At 44.4% G+C, this 22,243-nt stretch overlaps 1 protein-coding gene across 1 annotated transcript; it reads left to right on the forward strand.

Moving 5' to 3' along the window:
* Positions 1–5,964: 5,964 nt before the first annotated feature.
* mylkb (myosin light chain kinase b) lies at positions 5,965–21,933 on the forward strand. The gene is made up of 19 exons (XM_061879595.1): positions 5,965–6,968; positions 9,937–10,053; positions 10,138–10,197; positions 11,831–11,878; positions 11,949–12,076; positions 12,149–12,305; positions 15,049–15,239; positions 15,383–15,494; positions 15,569–15,601; positions 15,717–15,801; positions 15,918–16,121; positions 16,274–16,491; positions 16,561–16,684; positions 16,763–16,915; positions 16,991–17,114; positions 17,195–17,285; positions 17,447–17,575; positions 17,644–17,756; positions 20,426–21,933. Exons 1-19 carry the CDS (start codon positions 6,608–6,610, stop codon positions 20,549–20,551), a joined length of 2,574 nt encoding a protein of 857 aa, XP_061735579.1. The 5' UTR covers positions 5,965–6,607; the 3' UTR covers positions 20,552–21,933.
* Positions 21,934–22,243: the final 310 nt, after the last annotated feature.

The following is a 22,243-nucleotide window of genomic DNA, read 5'->3' on the forward strand; positions in this document are numbered from 1 at the left end:
TAACAGTGCAAAATATTGCTCATTTGTAGTGGTCTTTCTTGAACTTTTTGGAAAAAAAGATATAAAAATAACTAAAAACATGTTGAAAAATAAACAAGTGATTCAATTATAAATAAAGATTTCTACACATTGAAGTAATCATCAACTTAAAGTGCCCTCTTTGGGGATTGTAATAGAGATCCATCTGGATTCATTAACTTAATTCTTAACATTTCTTCACAAAAAAAGAAATCTTTAACATCAATATTTATGGAACATGTCCACAAAAAAAATCTAGCTGTCGATGTTGTAAGCACAATACCAATGGGAGCAATTTGCAAAATGCGCAACCGCAAAATGCAATTTTGGAAATTGCTTCCAGCTATATATTGATTGTGTTGGAAGTTCTGGCTATTAACCCTAACCCTAGCCGGTGTTCTTCTTCTGTTCCATGTACCTTTCTGTGCAGAATTCCGCAAATTCTTCTTCAGCCGTCCTCAAACCACCCATTTGCACGGTCGCACCATTTTCAAACAAAATCTCGTCTTAAATCTTGTCTTGCGATATGCAAATTGCTTGCGCACAATAGAAATGACGTATAATTTGCAAAGTGCGCGAGATTGGTGAAATGCTTACAACATCAACACTGAATATTGCATTGTTGCATTTCTTTTCACAGTTTATGAACTTACATTCATATTTTGTTAAGTATTTTTCAATAAATATATTTATAAAGGATTTTTGAATTGTTGCTATTTTTAGAATATTTAAAAAAAATCTCACGTACCCCTTGGCATACCTTCAAGTACCCCCAGGGGTACGCGTACCCCCATTTGAGAATCACTGCTTTAGCCTTTAGCCACACAAACACACGGTGATTCCTTGTTTAAAATTCACATAGTTGAAACTTTACTATGGATCACAGCGGACATGGATCCCTACCACTTGTCAACCAGCAGGTTTCGGTGAGAAAATTGTGGTTAAAAAGTCGCCACTTACCGGATCTCAGCTGAGCTTGTGCCTCCCGTACAGCTGCCGTCGACTTCCCCGAGACACTGCGCGTCAACACCCGGCCGTGGACGTACACTTCCGACTATCAGGTACTGTTAAACTCACTAAAACAGTAGCAACACAATAGAAAGATAAGGGATTTCCCAGAATTATCCTAATAAATGTTTCTTAAAACATATGAATCTGTCTCAATGCAACGCGATTGCAATCACGTTTTTTTTTTTCTAGCCCGTCGCTATCAATATCTTCAAACACGAATCTTTCATCCTTGCTCAAATTAATGGGGAAATTGCCGTTTTCTCGGTCCGAATAGCACTTTTTGTTGGAGGCTCCCATTAAAAACAATGTGAATATGTGAGGAGCCATCAACATGTGACGTCATCTTCTGCGACTTCCGGTAGAGGCAGGGCTTTTCTCCACTTTATCGTAGATGTTCTCTACTAAATCCTTTCAGCAAAAATATGGCAATATCGCAAAATGATCAAGTATGACACATAGAATGGACCTGCTAGCCCCGTTTAAATAAGAAAATCTCATTAAACGGTGAGGACATTTACAAATAATGAGGAAAATTAAAAATAATGAGGCATAGTGAGGACTTTCAGACACATGAAGTACATTTAGGCACCTAGTACATTTACACAGTGAGGACATAATGAAGACTTTTACACACACTAAGGCTTCCTCCCACCTCTAAAAACATGCACCTGGGGATAGGTTGATTGGCAACACTAAATGGTCCCTAGTGTGTGAATGTGAGTGTGAATGTTGTTTGTCTATCGGTGTTGGCCCTGTGATGAGGTGGCGACTTGTCCAGGGTGTACACTGCCTTCCGACAGAAGGCAGCTGAGATAGCCTCCAGTGACCCCCCTGAACTGAATTCATGCATCTCTTATTCTTTTCAATAACATTGTTACTCTGAAGCTAACCAATAATAAATAAACTGGTGCGATAGAAACGGATGGATTAAAATGCATGAGAATGTTTTATATTTTGAACGTTACTTTTAACTCTGTGATTACCAGCGAAATTATTCATTACTTATCGTGTTAAGCAACGTCAGCTAAGATTTATCTGAGAGCCAGATGTGGTCATCAAAAGAGCCACATCTGGCTCGAGAGCCATAGGTTCCCTACCCCTGCTGTGAGTGAACGGGCAAATACAGGTGACAGACAGTTGTGATAGCCATTCATCACGAGTTGTTGTCAGTAAGGCCTTCTAGATGGCCTCACATTGAACGTGGCGTTTACGCGTCCGGTGATTGGATACTCATCGGGATAGTTAGCGGATGAATTTGAGAGACAGTTGCGATAGCCAATCAGGTCACAAGTTGTTGACAGTTGCTGTTCTCTTACCATTAAAAGTTGTAAACTCTAGTTTTTAAAGTGTGTCATGCTTGTCATTGTTACATGTGTATTTGTTCGCATCATGTGGTCAGGGCAGTTAACATATATTTGAGAAGCGTGTACTTTGAATCAAACTTTACTGCCTGGAATTTGCATAAGCGAGGCAGAGAATTTTACGGTATACGTTTTTTTTGTAATTGCTGACACGTTTTAATTGATTTTTAAATGCTGCATAAAATAACTTGTTTTGTATACTGTTGATGTGTTTCGATGTTCAGTGGGGCATAAATGTGTTCCTGTATAGTATTTCTGCAGCAATGGTCCTGTGGTGACATCAATTATGATATTTTGAGAGGTAATCTTTGAGGTCGGACATCACTTAAAGCCGGGGTGGGAAACAAAAGGCCCGCCACTGATATATACACATACAAATACATTCACACTAAGTAACATAATAACACACAAACACACACGCATACATACTATATATGTACACGAACATTCACACTAAGAAACACAGCAACACACACACATACACACAAACACTAACACACAATGGCCTTCACGGTGGCAGAGGGGTTAGTGCGTCTGCCTCACAATACGAAGGTCCTGCAGTCTTTGGTTCAATCCCAGGCTCAGGATCTTTCTGTGTGGAGTTTGCATGTTCTCCCCGTGAATGCGTGGGTTCCCTCCGGGTACTCCGGCTTCCTCCCACTTCCAAAGACATGCACCTGGGGATAGGTTGATTGGCAACACTAAATTGGCCCTAGTGTGTGAATGTGAGTGTGAATGTTGTCTGTCTATCTGTGTTGGCCCTGCGATGACGTTGCGACTTGTCCAGGGTGTACGCCGCCTTCCGCCCGGTTGTAGCTGAGATAGGCGCCATAGCCCCCAGCGACCCTGAAAAGGAATAAGCGGTAGAAAATGGATGGATGGACAATGTATATATATATAAATATACACATACATTTACATTAAGAAACACACACACACAAAAACACATTTTTTTTTTTTTTTCCAAGATGGCGCTGCTGTAGTGGCTGCTGTTGGCAGGAGCTCTGTGCTCTTGTGTCATCCTTTTGTGTTTCCCTCTTGTTTTCATGTCTTATTATATTTTTTTGCCTTTTGGTCCGGGACCCTTTGGGACTGTGTGACAAGGGGTGGCACTTTCGTGACCTCTGTGGTGCTTTTTTTTGTGGACTTCTGGATCTGCCTCCCGGGAGCCTTTTGGCCATGGAGACCAGCTGCTGGATCTCTGCTACACCAGAGTCAGTTTGGAGGGACTGGTGGAGATGCGGATGAGGGGACAGGACTGCAGAGTTTGGAGGGACTGGAGGAGGTGCGGATGAGGGGACAGGGCTGCGGAGCTAGCACTGAGCGCTGGGACGGAGAGGCTTCGTGGTTTCTTGGCTGGGTGAGCAGGTGTCGGACACCTCAGTCACCTTGGACGTATCCACGCTCATCCATGCGGACTGGACACTGGCCGAGAGTGGAGTCTGCTGTCTTGGTTGCTTTGTTGGGTCTGCTCCTGTCTCTGGCCATGCTCCCTCCACCCCAGCGGACGATGGCGTGGAGCACCGCAGAGGCCACCACAGTGGATATGTTTCTTTTAGTTTTTATTCATAGCTGTATGTAGAAGTGTCTGGTTGTATCTGCTGCTTTAATGTCTTTAATGTCCTCTGTGTTCTTTGATGTTTGATGTTTCCCTCTTACACACATGTAAGAGGGCTGTGTACCATGGCTATGAGTTGTTGTTTTTTTCCCTTGGCCTCAGTCTGCACCCCCACTCCAGGGCCCAGGCTAAGACCGTTTTTTTTATTTTATTTTAATCTTCTATTTTTTTCTCCCATTTTCTACCGTATATATATATATATATATGATATATATATATATACATATATATATATATTACACAATGTATATTTACACATTTACGCACATTCACACTAACAAACATTAACACACTACATGTATGTATATATATATATATATATATATATATATATATATATATATATATATACACATATATATACATATATACACATACATTCACACTGACAAACACACACAAGCACTAATAGACAATGTATATATATATATATATATATATACACACACACACACATTCACATACATTCACACTTACAAACAAGCACCAAGCACACACAAACACTAGTACACAACGTATATATATATATATATATATATATATATATATATATATATACACATATACACACATTCACACTAACAAACAAGCACACACAAACACTAATACACAACGTATATATATACACACGTACACACATTCACACTAACAAACACACGAGGGTATTCCTATTAAAGTCCATGTCAGTTTTAAACAAGTCTTTTTTTGTCATCTTCACTTCACTTTTACAAGCTTTTTTTACAAGTACACCGTGTGTGTGTGTGTGTGTGTGTGTGTGTGTGTGGGCGCGTGTGTGAATGCGTGCGTGTGTGTGTGCATGTGAGTGTGTGTGAGCGCGAGTGTCCTGGCTGGTGTTGACCATATATGGACTTTGGGTTTCCTTTTCTTTCATACAGCTAACACAGACAAGTGTGTGTGTGTGTGTGTGTGTGTGTGTGTGTGTGTGTGTGTGTGTGTGTGTGTGTGTGTGTGTGTGTGTGTGTGTCTAACGTGAGGGTCTGTGTGTGTGTGTCTGTGTGTGTGCATGTACAGTATAGGGGATGTGGGGACTACTACACTCTATGTGTAGGTGAATTGTATTATGTATAGAGTGTTAAAACACATAATACTGTACGTATATATTATGTATAATAATGTTACATTACAACGCATTATGATACATATACAGTACATTATGATACATTATACAGTACATGATGATACATATACATTATATTACAATACATTACAGATCAAAGGCCTTCTTTACTAAATCAAACCTGAGCGATTTGTTGTTTTCAAGTTTTCCATAAAAAAAAGTGTGTTGCTGTAAAAATGAGGAAGAAGCAGAGTGCAAACAAAAAGGTCACGTGAAAATCAAATGCCGACCAATCAATGAGCAGGAAGGCGGGGCTTGTCACTCCATCGCTGCTCTGACTTGTTTCCAATAACAACAAAATCTTTGTGTCCCCAAAATGGACGTGTGGCCACCTTTGTCAGGTCAAAGGTGACACTCTGCTGGAGGCGAAGCTGCTGATGAGACCTCAACTGTGCTACTACATATAAACGTGTGTGTGTGTGTGCGTGCATGCGTGTGTGTGTGTGCGCGCACATGCTCTGTCCAGAGAAATACTTCCTGTCTCCTCTCCAGGGATGAGGACAATTTACTTTGGCCTATTCCTGCCTCCTCATTTCCTGCGTGGATCTTTCTAAGAGGGCATCAACAACACCACACGCATTTCAACTTCTGGATCGTCGTTTCGGGGGTGGGGGGGGGGGGGGTTCCTCGTCAAAGTCGAACAAACGGTTCTTCATCCATCACGGAGTTCCTCTTTTTTTTTCCAGCCCTCCCCCATCGTCTTTCCCCCCTCCATCCCTCCCACGGGCCGTCCTACATGCCCACGTTCCCTAAAGCTCCTCTAATCCGACCATCGGCTCACCCAATCAGAGCCGCCACTTCCTGTTTGTCTCTCAGAGAGCTTAGGAGCCACCGTGAGTCCACCGGCGCTCACGCTGCGAGCGCCAGGCAGGCCGTCAGGTGTGTTGATGGTGACGTCACTTCCTGATCGAGTGTGTCCCCGCCATCACTCACTTGGGCTTCACAGGTGACATGTTTGACGGGGAGGAAGGCGGCGTCCGGCGGGACGGGCGACGTGGGAACCGGCGACGGCGTCTTCATGTGTGTTCTGGCTCAATGACCTTATTTGGCCACACCAGTCACTTGTGATGTAACATTTGGGGTGGACACCCCCCCAGCCCCCCCTCAACCCCCTTCAGCTAGAGGGGGCGTGGCCTTTCCTCTTCTTCCAGGGGCTTTAAGCCAGCTGTTTATTCTCTCGCTCCATCTGTCTGTGTGCTCGCTTGCCCAGAGAAGGGAGGCAGAGGAGGCAGAGGAGGCAGAGGAGTCGGACCACGGTGGCAGGAGGCCACGCAGGAGCAGACGGAGGGCCAGAAGAAGGAGGAGGCCACATCCCTTTGTAGAAAGCAGGGAGTTCAGCCGGGAGGAGGTGCACTAGAGGTGGGGCGGGGGGGCCGCAGCTCCACGTCCACTCGCCGCCGGGACGCCCAGCCGTCACCACCGATATCCGGACTAGGCTCGGGCAGCGAGGCCTCGCCGACCATGGATTTCAAGGCCAACCTGAAGGGGGTCAAAGATCGCAAGGCCAACGCCACGCCACAGGTGGACTTCCGTGGCGTCCTAAACAAGAAGAAAACCCCCGACACGCCCACCCCTGAGAAGAAGACGGCGAATGCGGACAAGAACGGCGAAGGCCACAAGGCGGCGGCCAACAACTGCGTGGACGGAGGCGGGCGCGGCGAGGCGCCCCAGTTCACCGAGAAGCTGAGCGACGCCACGGTGCTGGATGGACAACGTCTTCGCCTGCAGTGTCGTGTCTCCACCGCGGGTGACGGCGTGGCCAGCTGGACGCTGGACGGGAAACTCATCAAACCATCCAAGTTCATCGTCCTCGCCAATGAAGGTCAGAGGTCAACACACACACACACACACACACACTGTGAAGACTCTTAGCCCGCACGTCGCTAGGAAGTCACCATCAAACTTTGTTTGTTATGGAACAGGAAGTGTGAATGATGATGATGATGGGAATCCATCGTCATGTGACCGACACAACAAAATGTATCATTTCAACTACAGCAGCATTTTTGTTAGCATGCTAACAGTGTAGCAGTCCAGGGGACGAAGACGGGTTGGACCGTATCTCAATTGAATACTTAGTTCAACAAGAGCGGCAAAATGCAGTGCGCTCAAAATACCGAGTGCGCAACCCTGGACGATTACAACTTTCAAAAGTCGCCATCTTGGCTACGTAGCAAAAGGGGAGGGACCGAGGCTGTGTTTCAAATGGCGCTATTCTGTACTTATGCTAATTATTTTGAGCGCATAAGTGTGGCAAAATGCAGAGCACTGATACCATTTAAAGTACTGTATTGCCTTGAATTGCCGCCGGCGCGCTAATTAATTTAAAACCTCTTCTCCCTCCTGCGCTTACCAAAGGCATGGGGTAAAAGTAAGCATGCGCTAATTATTTTAAAACCTCTTCTCACTCCGGCACTTACCAAAGGCATGCAGTAAAAATTTGAGTTTGATGTAAGCTTGGACCTTAAATCCTACTGAATAGCTCTTAATCTTCTTCCCTTTATGCGATTTCAAATTATCGGTATTGAAACCAGCCTCCTCCATTTTGAAAATGATGACAGGGGAAGTGTTACTCGTAACGTCACGAGTTTGACCCGGCGGTAATACTAAACATGCGCTAATTATTTTGGGAAGCGAGTTTGACCCAGCAGTAATTCAAGGCAGGCGCATACTATATGCCTTGTGGCAATTCAAGGAAATACGGTAGTCCAAATAGTTGAACACTTCCAACCCATTTTGGCTATGTTAACAATAATAATGATGGCTTCACATAGAACTAAAGCATTGATGGTGGTAAGCTACATTTTCCACATCTGCCCTGGGGTAGACTGACGGAAGCGCAGCGACCAATTCGCGCCTATGGCCTCTCCGGCTACCACCAAACGTTCCTTCACAGTCGTGCACCAGCGTGAGCAAGGACTAGCTGGAACCGAACCTGGAACCCTCAAGTTTCTGGCACGGCAGCGCCACCATCTGAGCTACGCCGTACAATAACGGAAGGGGCGGGACTAACTGGTGGTGGTTGCAATTCGCTGTGAAGAAGGGTAAACGGGGGGAGTCATTTCCGATAAGTGCCCAATGGCGGTCAAAGATTTAGAAGAGGTCTACACAAGGCTCAGTGGCCTTGTGGTTAGAGCGTCCGCCCTGAGACTGGGAGGTTGTGAGTTCAAACCCCGGCCAAGTCACACCAAAGACTACAAAAAATGGGACCCATTGACTCCCTGCTTGGCACTCAAGGGTTGGGATTGGGGGTTAAATCACCAAATTATTCCTGAGCGCGGCACAGACAGCTGCTCAGAGCTCCCCTCACCTCCCAGGGGGTGAACATGGGGTTGGGTCAAATGCAGAGGACAAATTTCCATCAATCAATCATTCAATGTTTACTTATATAGCCCTAAATCACAAGTGTCTCAAAGGGCTGCACAAGCTACAACGACATCCTCGGTTTAGATCCCACATCAGGACAAGAAAAAACTCAACCCAATGGGACAACAATGAGAAACCTTGGAAGGGACCGCCGACGTGGGGACCCCCCCAAGGCGACCAGTGCAATGGATGTCGAGTGGATCTAACATAATATTGTGAGAGTGTAGTCCAGGGGTCACCAACCTTTTTGAAACCAAGAGCTACTTCTTGGGTACTGATTAATTCAAAGGGCTACCAGTTTGATACACACTTAAATACATTTCCAGAAATAGCCAATATGCTCAATTTACCTTTAACTCTATGTTATTATTAATAATTAATGATATTTATCTTTGTGGAAACACTGATCATCTTAATGATTTCTCACAATAAATATATATTTTTGATGACATGTTTTAAATAGGTTAAAATACAATCCGCATTTTGTTAGAATATATAACAAATTGGACCAAGCTATATTTCTAACAAAGACAAATCATTATTTCTTCTAGATTTTCCAGAACAAAAATTTTAAAAAGAAATTCAAAAGACTTTGAAATAAGATTTAAATTTGATTCTACAGATTTTCTAGATTTGCCAGAATATTTTTTATGAATTTTAATCATAAAAGTAAGTTTAAAGAAATATTTCACAAATATTCTTCGTCGTAAAAACAGAAGCTAAAATGAAGAATTAAATAAAAATTTATTTATTATTATTTACAATAAAAAAAAATGAATTTACTTGAACATTGATTTAAATTGTCAGGAAAGAAGAGGAAGGAATGTAAATGCCCAAAAGGTATACGTGTTTAAAATTCCTAAAATCATTTTTAAGGTTGTATTTTTTCTCTAAATTTGTCTTTCTGAAAGTTATAAGAATCTAAGTAAAAAAAAATTCATGGATTTATTTAAACAAGTGAAGACCAAATCTTTAAAATATTTTCTTGGATTTTCAAATTATATTTGAGTTTTGTCTCTCTCAGAATTAAAAATGTCAAGCAAAGCGAGACCAGCTTGCTAGTAAATAAATACAATTTAAAAAAAATAGAGGCAGCTCACTGGTAAGTGCTGCTATTAGAGCTATTTTTAGAACAGGCCAGCGGGCTACTCATCTGGTCCTTACGGGCTACCTGGTGCCTGCGGGCACTGCGTTGGTGACCCCTGGTCTAGTCCATGGTGGATCTAACATAATAGTGAGAGTCCAGCCCACAGTGAATTTCACCACACCCAATGTGTGTGTGACGATCGTTGGGACTTTAACTTTAACTGTCAGAACTGACGCACTTATTGACGTGTACTCATGGACTAAATGACGTCACGCAGGAATGAATGAACGCCAAAATAGGTCAACGAGTTGATTTTTTTCTTCGTGTGTGTTCACAGGGGGCCTCTGCTCGCTGACCATCGACAAAGCTCTCCCAGAAGATGAAGGCCAGTACAAATGCAAGGTGGAGACCTCTGCGGGCCACGCCGAGTGCTCTTGCATGGTCCTGGTGGACGGTGAGAACGTCTTCCTTTACTATCACACGGGCGGAGACCCGGGGTCGGAAAAGACTCTATAGAATTGAGGTTTGTCTTTTACAGACCCTCCAGAAAACTCTCCGGCAGACAAAAATTCCAAGAAGAAGACTCCGACCTCAGAGAGTGAGTTTCCAAAATATGCAGCAGCAGCAGCCTCGCTCCTTTTGTCCCAATAAGGAGCTGCAGGCAGGGATCACTGCTTCCCACTGCAAACCCACACACACACACTGACACGCACACACACACACACACACACTGGCAAGGCTGATGTTGCTATTTTAAATCGTCTCTGTGTACATTTGTTAGCGTGAGCACATTCATCAGTGTCACATGGTACATTGTAACTGTCACCCCCTACAGGTCTGAACAGCACACGCTCATGTCTTTACCTCGCACCTGTGTGTGTGTGTGTGTGTGTGTGTGTGTGTGTGTGTGTGCGTGTGTGTGTGTGTGTGTGTGTGTGTCTGTGTGTACAAATTTAAGTGCACGTGTGCGATTGTTCCAGGCTGATAGCATGGTGCTAGCTGTTGAAACAAAAAAAAATACTCAGTGGCCTAGTGGATAGAGTGTCCGCCCTGGGATCAGTAGTTTGTGAGTTCAAATCCCGGCCGAGTCATATCAAAGACTATAAAAACGGGACCCTCTCCTGTCCAAGGGCAAAACCTAGTAACTCACCTCTACCTGATTTTGAGAAAACAAAGGAAAACCAATCTATTTTGATGCTGTCTTACAAAGATCTACAAAGTCATCAAACGTATAGATGTTTTCTTGAGCTTTCGTTTTCTTGCCGATTGAGACATGGATTGAATCTGCTCTCATGAACGTGTGCCCTTTCTCCAGATATTTTATCACAATCTCGGGTGGGCCCCATTCTGCGTTTGCACATTGGGCAAGAGCCGTGTACAGCCTCCAGTTTTTATTTTGACCTCCACAGTTATCTGCCCAAAAGAGTATGCAAGGGGAAGAATCAAGAACAATACATTTAATGAAGGTGCTTGCAACGTCCTGGGCCAATCTTCCAAATATCCCCTCGTGCCATATCACAAAATCAGGTTGACCGTCAGCCCCCATTCGTGCAAATGTCTCATTAAAGACAATAAGGCGACTGACAAAGAAGCTCCGATTGGTCCCTTGAGATACTAGGTTTTTCTGTTGTATCTACGCGGTTATGTGGTAGTTGCTAGTTCCTGCCATGCTCGTAACAGCTTACTTACGGAACAAATTACAATTTCGCATACACTAATGTGAAGCATATCACCTAGGAACTCCAAAATTATTATCAGCTCAGTTTTGACCAAAATTGAGTTACTGGGTTTTGCCTTTGGACTGGAGCATTACCTCCCTGCTTGGCACTCAGCATTAAGGGTTGGAATTGGGGGTTAAATCACCATAAATGACTCCCGGGCGCGGCACTGCTGCTGCCCACTGCTCCCTTCACCTCCCAGGGGGTGATCAAGGGTGATGGGTCAAATGCAGGGAATAATTTCGCCACATCTAGTATGTGTGTGACAATCATTGGTACTTTAACTTTAACTTAAAATAGACATTTAAGCATCCCTATTAACACCAGCATCCCTATTGACTGTTGACGTCCTACTTGCTTGGCAAGACAAGGTAGAGCTAGACTAGCAGAGGTCCATCATGGAGGTGATTGGAAAAATGGATTCGGTGATGCGAGAACAGGAAAGGATGCCCAAATATGGTCACGCGCAAGCCTGGCAACCAGTAGCTCACACACTCATGTTTTGGTCTTCAGGTGAAGCTCGCATAAAGAAACCCACAGCCAAGACGCCTCCCAAGCAAGGTAACACACACACCAACACGCACACACACACACTCACACACAGGTAGTGACGCGTTGTGTGTGTGTACAGCGCTGCCTCCGCTCATCCTTCAATTCCCAGAGGACATGAAGATCCTGGCAGGAGAGAAGGTGGAGATCCCCTGCAAGTTTTCTGGCGCGCCGCCTATCAACTGCACCTGGCTGAAGTTCAGGAAGCCTGTGAGTACCCTCCCAGACCGATGCTACCAAGTTGCAACGCATGTAAACGTGCACGCGCACACCTGTGTTCAGATCCAGGAGGGCACGCCGGAAATCACCATCACCAGCACAGAGAGCAGCAGTCACTTGACCATCTCTAGTGGCCAACAGGAGCATTGCGGCTGCTACACCATCGAGCTGAGGAACCAATATGGCCTCCGACAGGCGGCACTCAACCTCACCATCGTGGGTAAGCGTCACTGCGCCCTCCTTTCCATGCACCCTGACTCAATTCAGTAGGTAGTCTGGGTCCCGAATGGTATGTGTGCACCTTCAATAGTCGCCATCTTAGCATACAGTCTTGTAATGAAGGCAAGACATGACGTAAATGTCGATATTAGCTATACTAACCTACTATCCAAATGACTATCTGACGCGGATCTTCATTGATAGAGATGTTGAAATTTTGATATTGATTCTACACATTTTTACAACATTGGAATGGAAAACATTAGTAAAATGGAGGCTTCCCAGAGAGTGAGATAACTCCTGGAAATTACTGTCTTAGAATGGCCAACGGTATACATGTGTGAGTCCAGGTTAAAGGCCTACTGAAACCCACTACTACCCACCACGCAGTCATGCCAATACGGCCTATTTAGTTTACTAAATTGCAATTTTTAATTTCCCGGGAGTTTCGCCTTGAAAACGTTGTGTAATGATGACGTGTACGCAAGACGTCACGGGTTTTTAGGAAGTATGAGCGCTGCGCACACACCCAGCTATAAGTCGTCTGCTTTAAAGGCATAATTACACAGTATTTTGGAGAACTGTGTTGCTGAATCTTTTGCAATTTGTTCAATTAATATTGGAGGAGTCAAAGTAGCAAGATGGAGTTAGGAAGCTTTAGCCTTTAGCCACTCAAACACACGGTGATTCCTTGTTTAAAATTCCTGGAGGTGAAAATTTACTATGGATCGAAGCGCGGTCAAGAGAGCATGAAACACGACGAAATGTCAACCAGCAGGTTTCGGTGAGAAAATTGTGGTTGAAAAGTCGCTTCTTACCGGAGAAAAGCTGAGCTTGCCCCGTCCATAGCTACCGTCGACTCCCCTGAGACACTGTGCGTCAAGACACCCGTGGATGTACACTTCCTACTATCATCCATCCATTTTCTACCGCTTATTTCCCTTTTGGGGTCGCGGGGGGCGCTGGCGCCCATGTACTATTTAACTCACTAAAACACCAGCAACACAATAGAAAGATAAGGGATTTCCCAGAATTATCCTACTAAATGTGTCTAAAATCATCGGAATACGTCCCAATGCAATCACGTTTTTTTTTTTTCCGTTTTTTTTTCCTAGTCCGTCGCTATCAATATCCTTAAACACGAATCTTTCGTCCTCGCTCAAATGAATGGGGAAATTGTTGTTTTCTCGGTCAGAATAGCAATTTTTGTTGGAGGCTCCCATTAAAATCAATGTGAATATGTGAGGAGCCCCCACACTTGCGACGTCATCATCTGCGACTTCTGGTAGAGGCAGGGCTCTTGTCTTAGCACCGAAAGTTGCGAACTTTATCGTGGATGTTCTCTACTAAATCCTTTCAGCAAAAATATGGCTATATCGCAAAATGATTAAGTATGACACAAAGAATGGACCTGCTATCCCCGTTTGAATAAGAAAATCTCATTTTAGTAGGCCTTTAAAGGAAACGACAGGCTGACTTCTTCTAATGGATTTATTACAACCTCAGCAAGTTGGGTAACGTTTGCTGTGGTCTGGAACAACATCGCGCACACGCAACTATTAGAAATGCAGCCAATATTACATACAGATAATGTGTGATGAGACATGCAACAATAAATTAAATACACAAAAGACATGAGGAAATTAAATGAGCTCAAATATACCTAGAAACAAGGCATAATGATGCAATATGTATATACAGTTAGCCTAAATAGCATATTAGCATTGATTAGCTTGCAGTCATGCAGTGACTTAAACAAGTTGAAAAACGTATTCGGGTGTTACCATTTAGTGGTCAATTGTACGGAATATGTACTGACCTGTGCAATCTACTATTAAAAGTTTCAATCAATCAATCAACCAATCAAACCAAATATGCCTGATTAGCACTCCAACAAGTCAATAACAACATCAAAGCTCACTTTTGTGCATTCACGCACAGCATAAAAGGTTTGGTGGACAAAATGAGACAAAGAAGGAGTGGCATAAATTATACATGTAAAGAAAACCGTCACAGTCCACACAACTACGGTGAGTTCAAGAACCGCCGAAATTAGTAGGACGAAACCGCGCTCGCCAAAAACTCTCATCAGTGAAGCATAAACACAAACATAATAAACAGTGGGATTTCTAACTCCAACAGAAACCAAATTAAAATAAATGATAATTTTCTTTATGCAATGATTTTCTATTTTCATACATTTCTGAAAATAGGGTGCAAATAAAGAAGGATGCACGAGAGAGCCGCGGGTTACCGACCCCCGTTTTAAGGCCTTGGCATCGATGCTTTCAAAATATTTGCCCAAATAAAAATGCCTGAAGGAAAGTCGGTGCTGTCTCGCTTCAATTCCTTAGGTCATCATGCTCAAGTCCTCCATGTTGGTTGACACGCAGCATGTCGGAGAGGTTCACGTTGTTTTGGGAACACAAACGCAGCCTTTGCAGCGGTGCGCTGGCTGTTTGATACCTTTTATGGCAGCAGAGCGAGCGCTCCACCGGTCACATGTTTCCTGTCAGCTCATCCTTCACGTGACCTCGACTGACCTCTGCCATGCCGTATAATCCTGACCAGATTTGCGTCCTGGAAACGTTCATCGAAGTCAAAAAAAAAAAGAGAACATTTTAGTAATTTAAGAAAGGACAATTTGAAAAATAAACCTCTTGTAAGCCCAAACGTCAAGAAACTACAAAAAATGGTCACCAGAATCTCCAATAATCCTGTTGATATCGTTCGTGTCTCCTCAGATAAACCCGACCCCCCAGCAAAGGTTCCGGCGACGTCAGATGTCAAGCGGGCTAGTCTGACGCTCTCCTGGTATGGTCCAACTTATGACGGCGGCAGCGCCGTGCAGTCGTACCACCTGGAGATATGGGACTCTGTGGACCAAAAGTGGACACAGCTGGTGTCCTGCAACAGCACATCCTACAACATCCAAGTGTGTCCATGTCCACGACTACGTCCATAGTTATACTGTATCTATGTCAATGTCCATATCTTCACCCATATAAATTCCCTTTCCTGAGTGTGAGCTCCACCCTTGAAACAAAATCGTCTCATCAACTTCCCGTTCACTTCTAGAATCTTCTTCCGGAACGCCAGTATAAGTTCAGGGTCCGAGCAGAGAACATCTACGGAATTAGCGAGCCGGGCGCTGAGTCAGAGGCTATAACAGTGGGCTTAGTGGACGATGGTAAGTCGTCACGCAGATAAACGTGGACTGATGCAATCTAAGTGGGCTAACATGTCCTTTACCTGTCCTGACAGAGAACCAGGATGAGGTGGAGGAAGAGGATGACGGTACAATACTCACATTTCCTGTTCTACTGTTGATGACATGGGGGGACAAATAGGGGTTGTTGTTCATAGTTAATGACGCCACCTTTGACCCTGTCTTCTTATGTGTCACACTCAGAGAAAGAGCCAGACTACAGACAGGTGGCGGTCCGAGCAGACGTGAAGGTGAAAGAGCTGTACGACGTGGAAGAGAGGCTGGGAACGTGAGACCCCGCCTGTTCATATTTCTGCTGCTTCTGGACAAGCAACTGACTCCATTAGCCGCTGCCCTGTATGCACAGAAGTCCCTAGTGAGTGAATGTGTTGTGTTGGCACGCAGGGGGAAGTTCGGACAAGTCTTCAAGCTCGTGGAGAAGGCCACCAAGAAGGTATGGGCAGGGAAGTTCATCAAAGCGTACTCAGCCAAGGACAAAGAGAACGTCCGGCAAGAGATTGGCATCATGAATAGCCTCCATCATCCCAAGCTTGTCCAGTGCATTGACGCCTTCGAGGGCAAGTCTGACATCGTCATGGTGCTGGAGATGTAGGTGATACAGCATTCCACTCTGCTGATCGGCTGACGGCAGACATCAATACACGAACAAACATTTTTCTTTCTAACAGCTTTTCTCCCTCTTACACGCTTTCTTTGTAATTTTCCCGCCTAACAAAATACTTCTGGAACGTGGTTTGTAGGATCTCTGGTGGCGAGCTGTTTGAGCGCATCATCGACGAAGACTTTGAGCTATCGGAGCGCGAAGTGATCAAGTACATGCTGCAGATCGTGGACGGGGTGGGCTTCATCCACAAGCAGGGCATCGTGCACCTTGACCTCAAACCGGAAAACATCATGTGTGTCAACAAGATGGGCAGCAAGATCAAACTCATTGACTTCGGCCTCGCCAGGCGGCTAGGTGGTGACACGCGTGGCAGCATTGGCAGTTATACAAAAATACCGCCTTTGACCTTGTGATCTCCTGCAGAAAATGCTGGAACTCTCAAAGTTCTGTTTGGGACACCAGAGTTTGTGGCTCCTGAAGTGATCAACTATGAAGCTATCAGTTACCCAACTGACATGTGGAGTATTGGAGTAATCTGTTACATCTTGTGAGTACCTCAGTCATTCAGTGTTGGAAAAAAGCTGTTATCTCTATGTGAAACTTTTCCCTGCATGCGTCCCAACAGGCTGAGCGGTCTCTCGCCCTTCATGGGCGACGACGACAACGAGACTTTGGCCAACGTGACTTCGGCCACGTGGGACTTTGAGGACGAGGCCTTCGATGAGATCTCGGACAACGCCAAAGACTTTATCACCCAGCTGCTGAAGAAGGACATGAAGTAAGGAGGTCTTCTAGTTTGAGGGGGGATAGCGATAAGAGAGCAACAAAACAAACGAGCTGTGTGGCGTTGCAGGACGCGTCTGACCTGTCCTCAGTGTTTTGAACACGCTTGGCTCAAGCAAGACACCAACACCATGAAGGCCAAGAAGCTGTCCAAGGAGAGAATGAAGAAGTACATCCTTAGGAGGAAATGGCAGGTAAACCGCAGGACATCTACCATCTCCAACACCATCTTCATGCTTGACACAGGAAGTGAATGCTTGTGGTTCCCTGGCAGAAAACGGGTCACGCGGTGCGAGCCATCGGCAGACTGTCGTCTATGGCCATGATGGCCGGGGTCAGCGCCAAGAGGGGCTCGCCCACTGAAGGTAGACCACAACTTCCCAGAATGTTGTTGAGGTTGGGTAATGTGTGAAAATAATGTCTTTGTAAAGTCGGAGATGGGAAGATGCAAGTAAACGAGAATGGGGGTTGGGTAACTTAGCTGCTACAGGGATGAGCCAACGTGGTTCTTGAATTGCGTGTGTAGAAGATAACCAGTTCCTGGAGTGCTTGGAGCTGGAGCAGAAAGTGGAGTGCAAGCCTACCTTCAGCGCGGTCATCAAGGACGTGGAGGTGGTTGAAGGCAGCGCCGCCCGCTTTGACTGCAAGATCGATGGTACCCACCAATCCCGCCTTTCTGAAGTCCTGTCCGTTCACGACGCTTAGCGCTCTTTACAATCGCAGGTTACCCCGATCCCGAGGTGGTGTGGTACAAAGACGAGCAGCCTATCAAGGAGACTCGACACTTCCAGATCGACTACGACGAGGACGGAAAATGCAGTCTGGTCATTTCTGAGGTCAGAGCTCAATGCTGGCCATTGCCATTGACACAAGTCACATTCCTGCTAGGAGGGGTAGGAATATTTAGACTCCTCACAATTCAATACAACTGTCAATCGATCATTAATGACATCTTAACTGGTTACTCTGCTAAAAGTTAGACTTGTGTTATTGTGTGAGTGCCCAAGCAATCACACATTTAGTATTCTACACCCGAAAAAGCATCTATTCAGTATTAATTTTCCGCCGCAAAAGTTAGCCGGAGGCCACAGCCCACAGTTTTCATCCAATAATAACCATTCAAGTCTCAAAACGTAATACGGGAATCGTGAGCCGATACAAATACTCGGTTTTCCCAAAATTCCAGGACTTCCCAAATATCCCTTCTTAGTTCAAACTGTTACTACGTCAACATTTTCCAACACCAGCCCATTCATATAATCGAGGCGAGGACAATTGTGCTTGTATCAATATTTTCAAAAATTCCCGGTTTTCCCGAAATTATTAGATTTCCAGGACATTTCAATCCAGATAAATGGGCATATTCCGAAGATCGATAATGCCCAAAATCTTGCGCCATTTTTTACCCGATTTAGACCTTTTAACAAGCCACACACCAGTGCTCTTTCGAGATATCAAAGGCATAATATATTTTCCATTTTCCAAAACTCCCCGTTTTCACAGAATTTTTCCCCATTGACAATGTATGGGCAATATACAAACTTCAGCATATCCCACATTTCACATCCCACATGAAGCGTTCCAACATCCACACACTCCACTCGTCCTGGACATTCCCTGTACGTCCCTGTTCCGAGGATTCCCTAATTTCCTGGAATTACCAGGAATTCCATTTAAAAGGGATGGGAATGGCCCTAGTGTGTGAATGTGAGTATGAATGTTGTCTGTCTATCTGTGTTGGCCCTGTGATGAGGTGGCGACTTGTCCAGGGTGAACACCGCCTTCCGCCTGATTGTAGCTGAGATAGGCACCAGCGCCCCCCGCGACCCCATAAGGGAATAAGCGGTAGAAAATGGATGGAAATGGATGGGAAATATACATACCTCTCAATATCCCACATTTCTCAACCCATTGGAACCGTTCCAACATCCACACACTCCACGCACCCTAGACATGCAAACAAGCATGTTTCCCTGTTCCGAGGATTCCCCAATTTCCTGGAATTACCAGAAATTCCATTTAAAAGGGATGGAAAATATACAAACCTCTCAATATATCGCATTTCTCAAACCATTCTAACCATTCCAACATCAACACACTCCACTCACCCTGGACATTCAAGCATTTCAGTTCCACTCACCCGTATGGGCGGTTTGCGCACATAGGTCAATGCAATTTCTAGTCCTTTTGTTGTTTCACTACCTCACTTTAAAGCAAACTTTAGTGGTTAGTGGTCCTCTCCTTTTGCTGTGTTTTTCTCTGTTTGTGTCAACGCTATTTCCACATTTTAGAATCTGCCTTCCTTTATTTAACACACTTAAAGGCCTACTGAAACCCACTACTACCCACCACGCAGTCTGATAGTTTATATATCATTGCAACACATGCCAATACGGCCTTTTTAGTTTACTAAATTGCAATTTAAAATTTCCTGGGAGTTTGTTCTTGAAAACGTTGCGTAATGATGACGTGTACGCGTGACGTCACGGACTGTTAGGAAATATGAGCGCTGCACACACACACAGCTAAAAGTCGTCTCCTTTAACCGCATAATTACACAGTATTTTGGAGATCTGTGTTGCTGAATCTTTTGCAATTTGTTCAATTAATAATGGAGAAGTCAAAGTAGAAAGATGGAGCTGGGAATCTTTAGCATTTAGCCACACAAACACACAATGATTCCTTGTTTAAATTTCCCGGAGGTGAAACTTTACTATGGCTCACAGCAGTCAAGCGAACATGGATCCCGACCGAATGTCAACCAGCAGGTTTCGGTGAGAAAATTGTGGTAAAAAGTTGCTTCTTACCGGAGATCAGCTGAGCTTGCACCGTCCATAAAGCTACCGTCGACTTCCCTGAGACACTGGCGTCAAGACACCCGTGGACACACACCTCCGACTATCAGTTACTGTTAAACTCACTAAAACACTTGCAACACAATAGAAAGATAAGAGATTTCCCATAATTATCCTAGTAAATGTGTGTAAAAACATCTGAATCCGTCCCAATGCAATCGCGTTTTTTTTTTTTTCTAGCCCGTCGCTATCAATATCCTCAAGCACGAATCTTTCACCCTCGCTTAAATTAATGGGGAAATTGTCGTTTTCTCGGTCCGAATAGCTCATTTTGTTGGAGCCTCCCATTAAAAACAATGTGAATGTGTGAGGAGCCATCAACATGTGACGTCATCGTCTGCGACTTCCGGTAGAGGCAGGGCTTTTCTGTTAGCACCGAAAGTTCCGAACTTTATCGTGGATGTTCTCTACTAAATCCTTTCAGCAAAAATATGGCAATATCGCAAAATTATCAAGTCTGACACATAGAATGGACATGTTATCCTCGTTTAAATGAGAAAATCTCATTTCAGTAGGCCTTTAAATAATCGATATTTAGATGTTAATTGAATCAGAATCCCAATCGTGATGCATTGAACAATCAATCATTCCCCCCAACCTTATACCTGCTTGTGTCGCCAAATTTGAATCTTCTTCACTGTGTTCCACAGGTGTCGGGAGACGACGACGCCAAATACACGGTGAAGGCGGTCAACAGTCTGGGGGAGGCCACATGCACCGCCGAACTGCTGGTGGAGGTGATGGCTGGGGAGGAAGAGGAGGAGGAAGAAGAGTGAAGCCACTTCCTTGCTGTGTCTCAATCGGCGCACTTCCGTACTTACACTTTTGAGTGCACGAGTGCGATCACAATGAGAAGTAAGTGGTCAAAATGGTGAGTGTGCGGTATTGGACATTAACTGTACCAGTCGCCATCTTGGCTCCATAGAGGGAAGGGGAGGGGCTTCTAAACTAAAAGCCCTCATTTGAAGCAGGGGGTTTGGGACAGAACTACACCGTCAAAATTGACCTGACTCGGTTGACTGACGGAAGTATTCCATTTGAGACACAGCCTTGGACTCTGACAGGAAGCAAGGAACCCCCCCTGGCAGGAAGCGGTGCACTTCTACTTCCTCTATGAGTCCAGGGAAAGGATGAAGGTGCCTGATATTCACAGAGCTGGCTCACATGACGCACAGCCAAGGTGGTGGAAAGTTAGACACCAAATCACAAGTTTGACTTTTAACTTAATGATCTAAAAAAAAAAAAAAAAAACGAGCTAACGGCACAACCTGCAGGTTGACCCAGCTCTGTCAATACATCCGGCGTGACAACTGTGATAATTATTATTTATAAGTACACCACACACAAACGTCTTTCTCATGTAGAGCGTAGCTTGGTTTGTTTTTGCGGAATGTGTGTAAGCCTTAAAGCGACGCCGTTGCCATGGTTTCCTTTTGGCTGCCTTCCAAACATGTTTGCTGTGTTCCCACTGGGTGACACTGTGCTTTCACCACATGGCCTCCTTCACACACTGATGACGATGATGCTCCCTGTCACGTGACACCGCATCACGAACAACGGGGATCAAACAAGTGGCCTTGCAATCACGAGACAGCCCTGAGCCAAAACTTGGTGTTGAAGCACACACATGATTTTTTTTTTTTTTATGGCTTTGTAAATGACGTCAGCACTTTCTATCAATACAATATTCACAGAATGGATTCAACTAAACCAGGGGTGTCCAAAGTCCTTTTATTGGCATGTGGTACATTGTAAAACCGCCAAAATGAAAATTATACTTTCAGAAATAATAGTCCTATAACACAAAGTGTATTTAAATAGGATTCATTTTTAAGATAGCAGGACTTTAATTGTCAATCCGGCCCCTACCTTGTCGGGTTTTTCAGTATGCAGGTTTTGGCCTAAAAGTCTGGACCCCCCTGTACTAAATATTTCACAGATATATGTGTTTTGTATATGTACATTTATTTCACGCACACACCGACCTTGGAGATTTGCCGCACATCACAGCTGGCAGGCATTTGTTTTTTTTCAACTAGTTGTGTATGAAGAAGGTTCTTGACTCGTTTGTACAATTCTATATGACTTTGACATGTATGACAACACTGCCGGTGTACTTTCTGACTAACACTTAAATAATAAAATAATCACAAACCAATGACTGTGGTGTTCATCTCCTCATTACACCTCACACTATTCTATTCTATTTTTATTTTCCTTTATTTAACCAGGTAAAAACTCATTGACATTCAAATCTCTTTGACACGAGAGTATTACGACTGGTTGGCATAGTGATGACAAATTTGTCCCTTCGTGGATGCGTCGACATGAACACAGCAACGGTAAGTTTAAATGATTTATTAAACTTAACAAAAGCAGGCTACGAACAAAAATACTGGAGTTAACAGACAAAACAAACCAAGGGCACTACCATAAAAGCTAGGAATAGAAAACAGAAAATCTAGGAC

Source organism: Nerophis ophidion, linkage group LG19 (assembly GCF_033978795.1).
Source record: "Nerophis ophidion isolate RoL-2023_Sa linkage group LG19, RoL_Noph_v1.0, whole genome shotgun sequence".
In the NCBI taxonomy this organism is placed as follows: Eukaryota; Metazoa; Chordata; class Actinopteri; order Syngnathiformes; family Syngnathidae; genus Nerophis; species Nerophis ophidion.

Excerpts from the sequence above, each read along its gene's own strand:
- mylkb (XM_061879595.1), top strand. The coding sequence starts at position 6,608 with ATGGATTTCAAGGCCAACCTGAAGGGGGTCAAAGATCGCAAGGCCAAC. Across the intron at positions 10,054-10,137 it reads TTGCATGGTCCTGGTGGACG|ACCCTCCAGAAAACTCTCCG; the intron begins GTGAGAACGTCT and ends TGTCTTTTACAG. Across the intron at positions 12,306-15,048 it reads ACTCAACCTCACCATCGTGG|ATAAACCCGACCCCCCAGCA; the intron begins GTAAGCGTCACT and ends GTGTCTCCTCAG.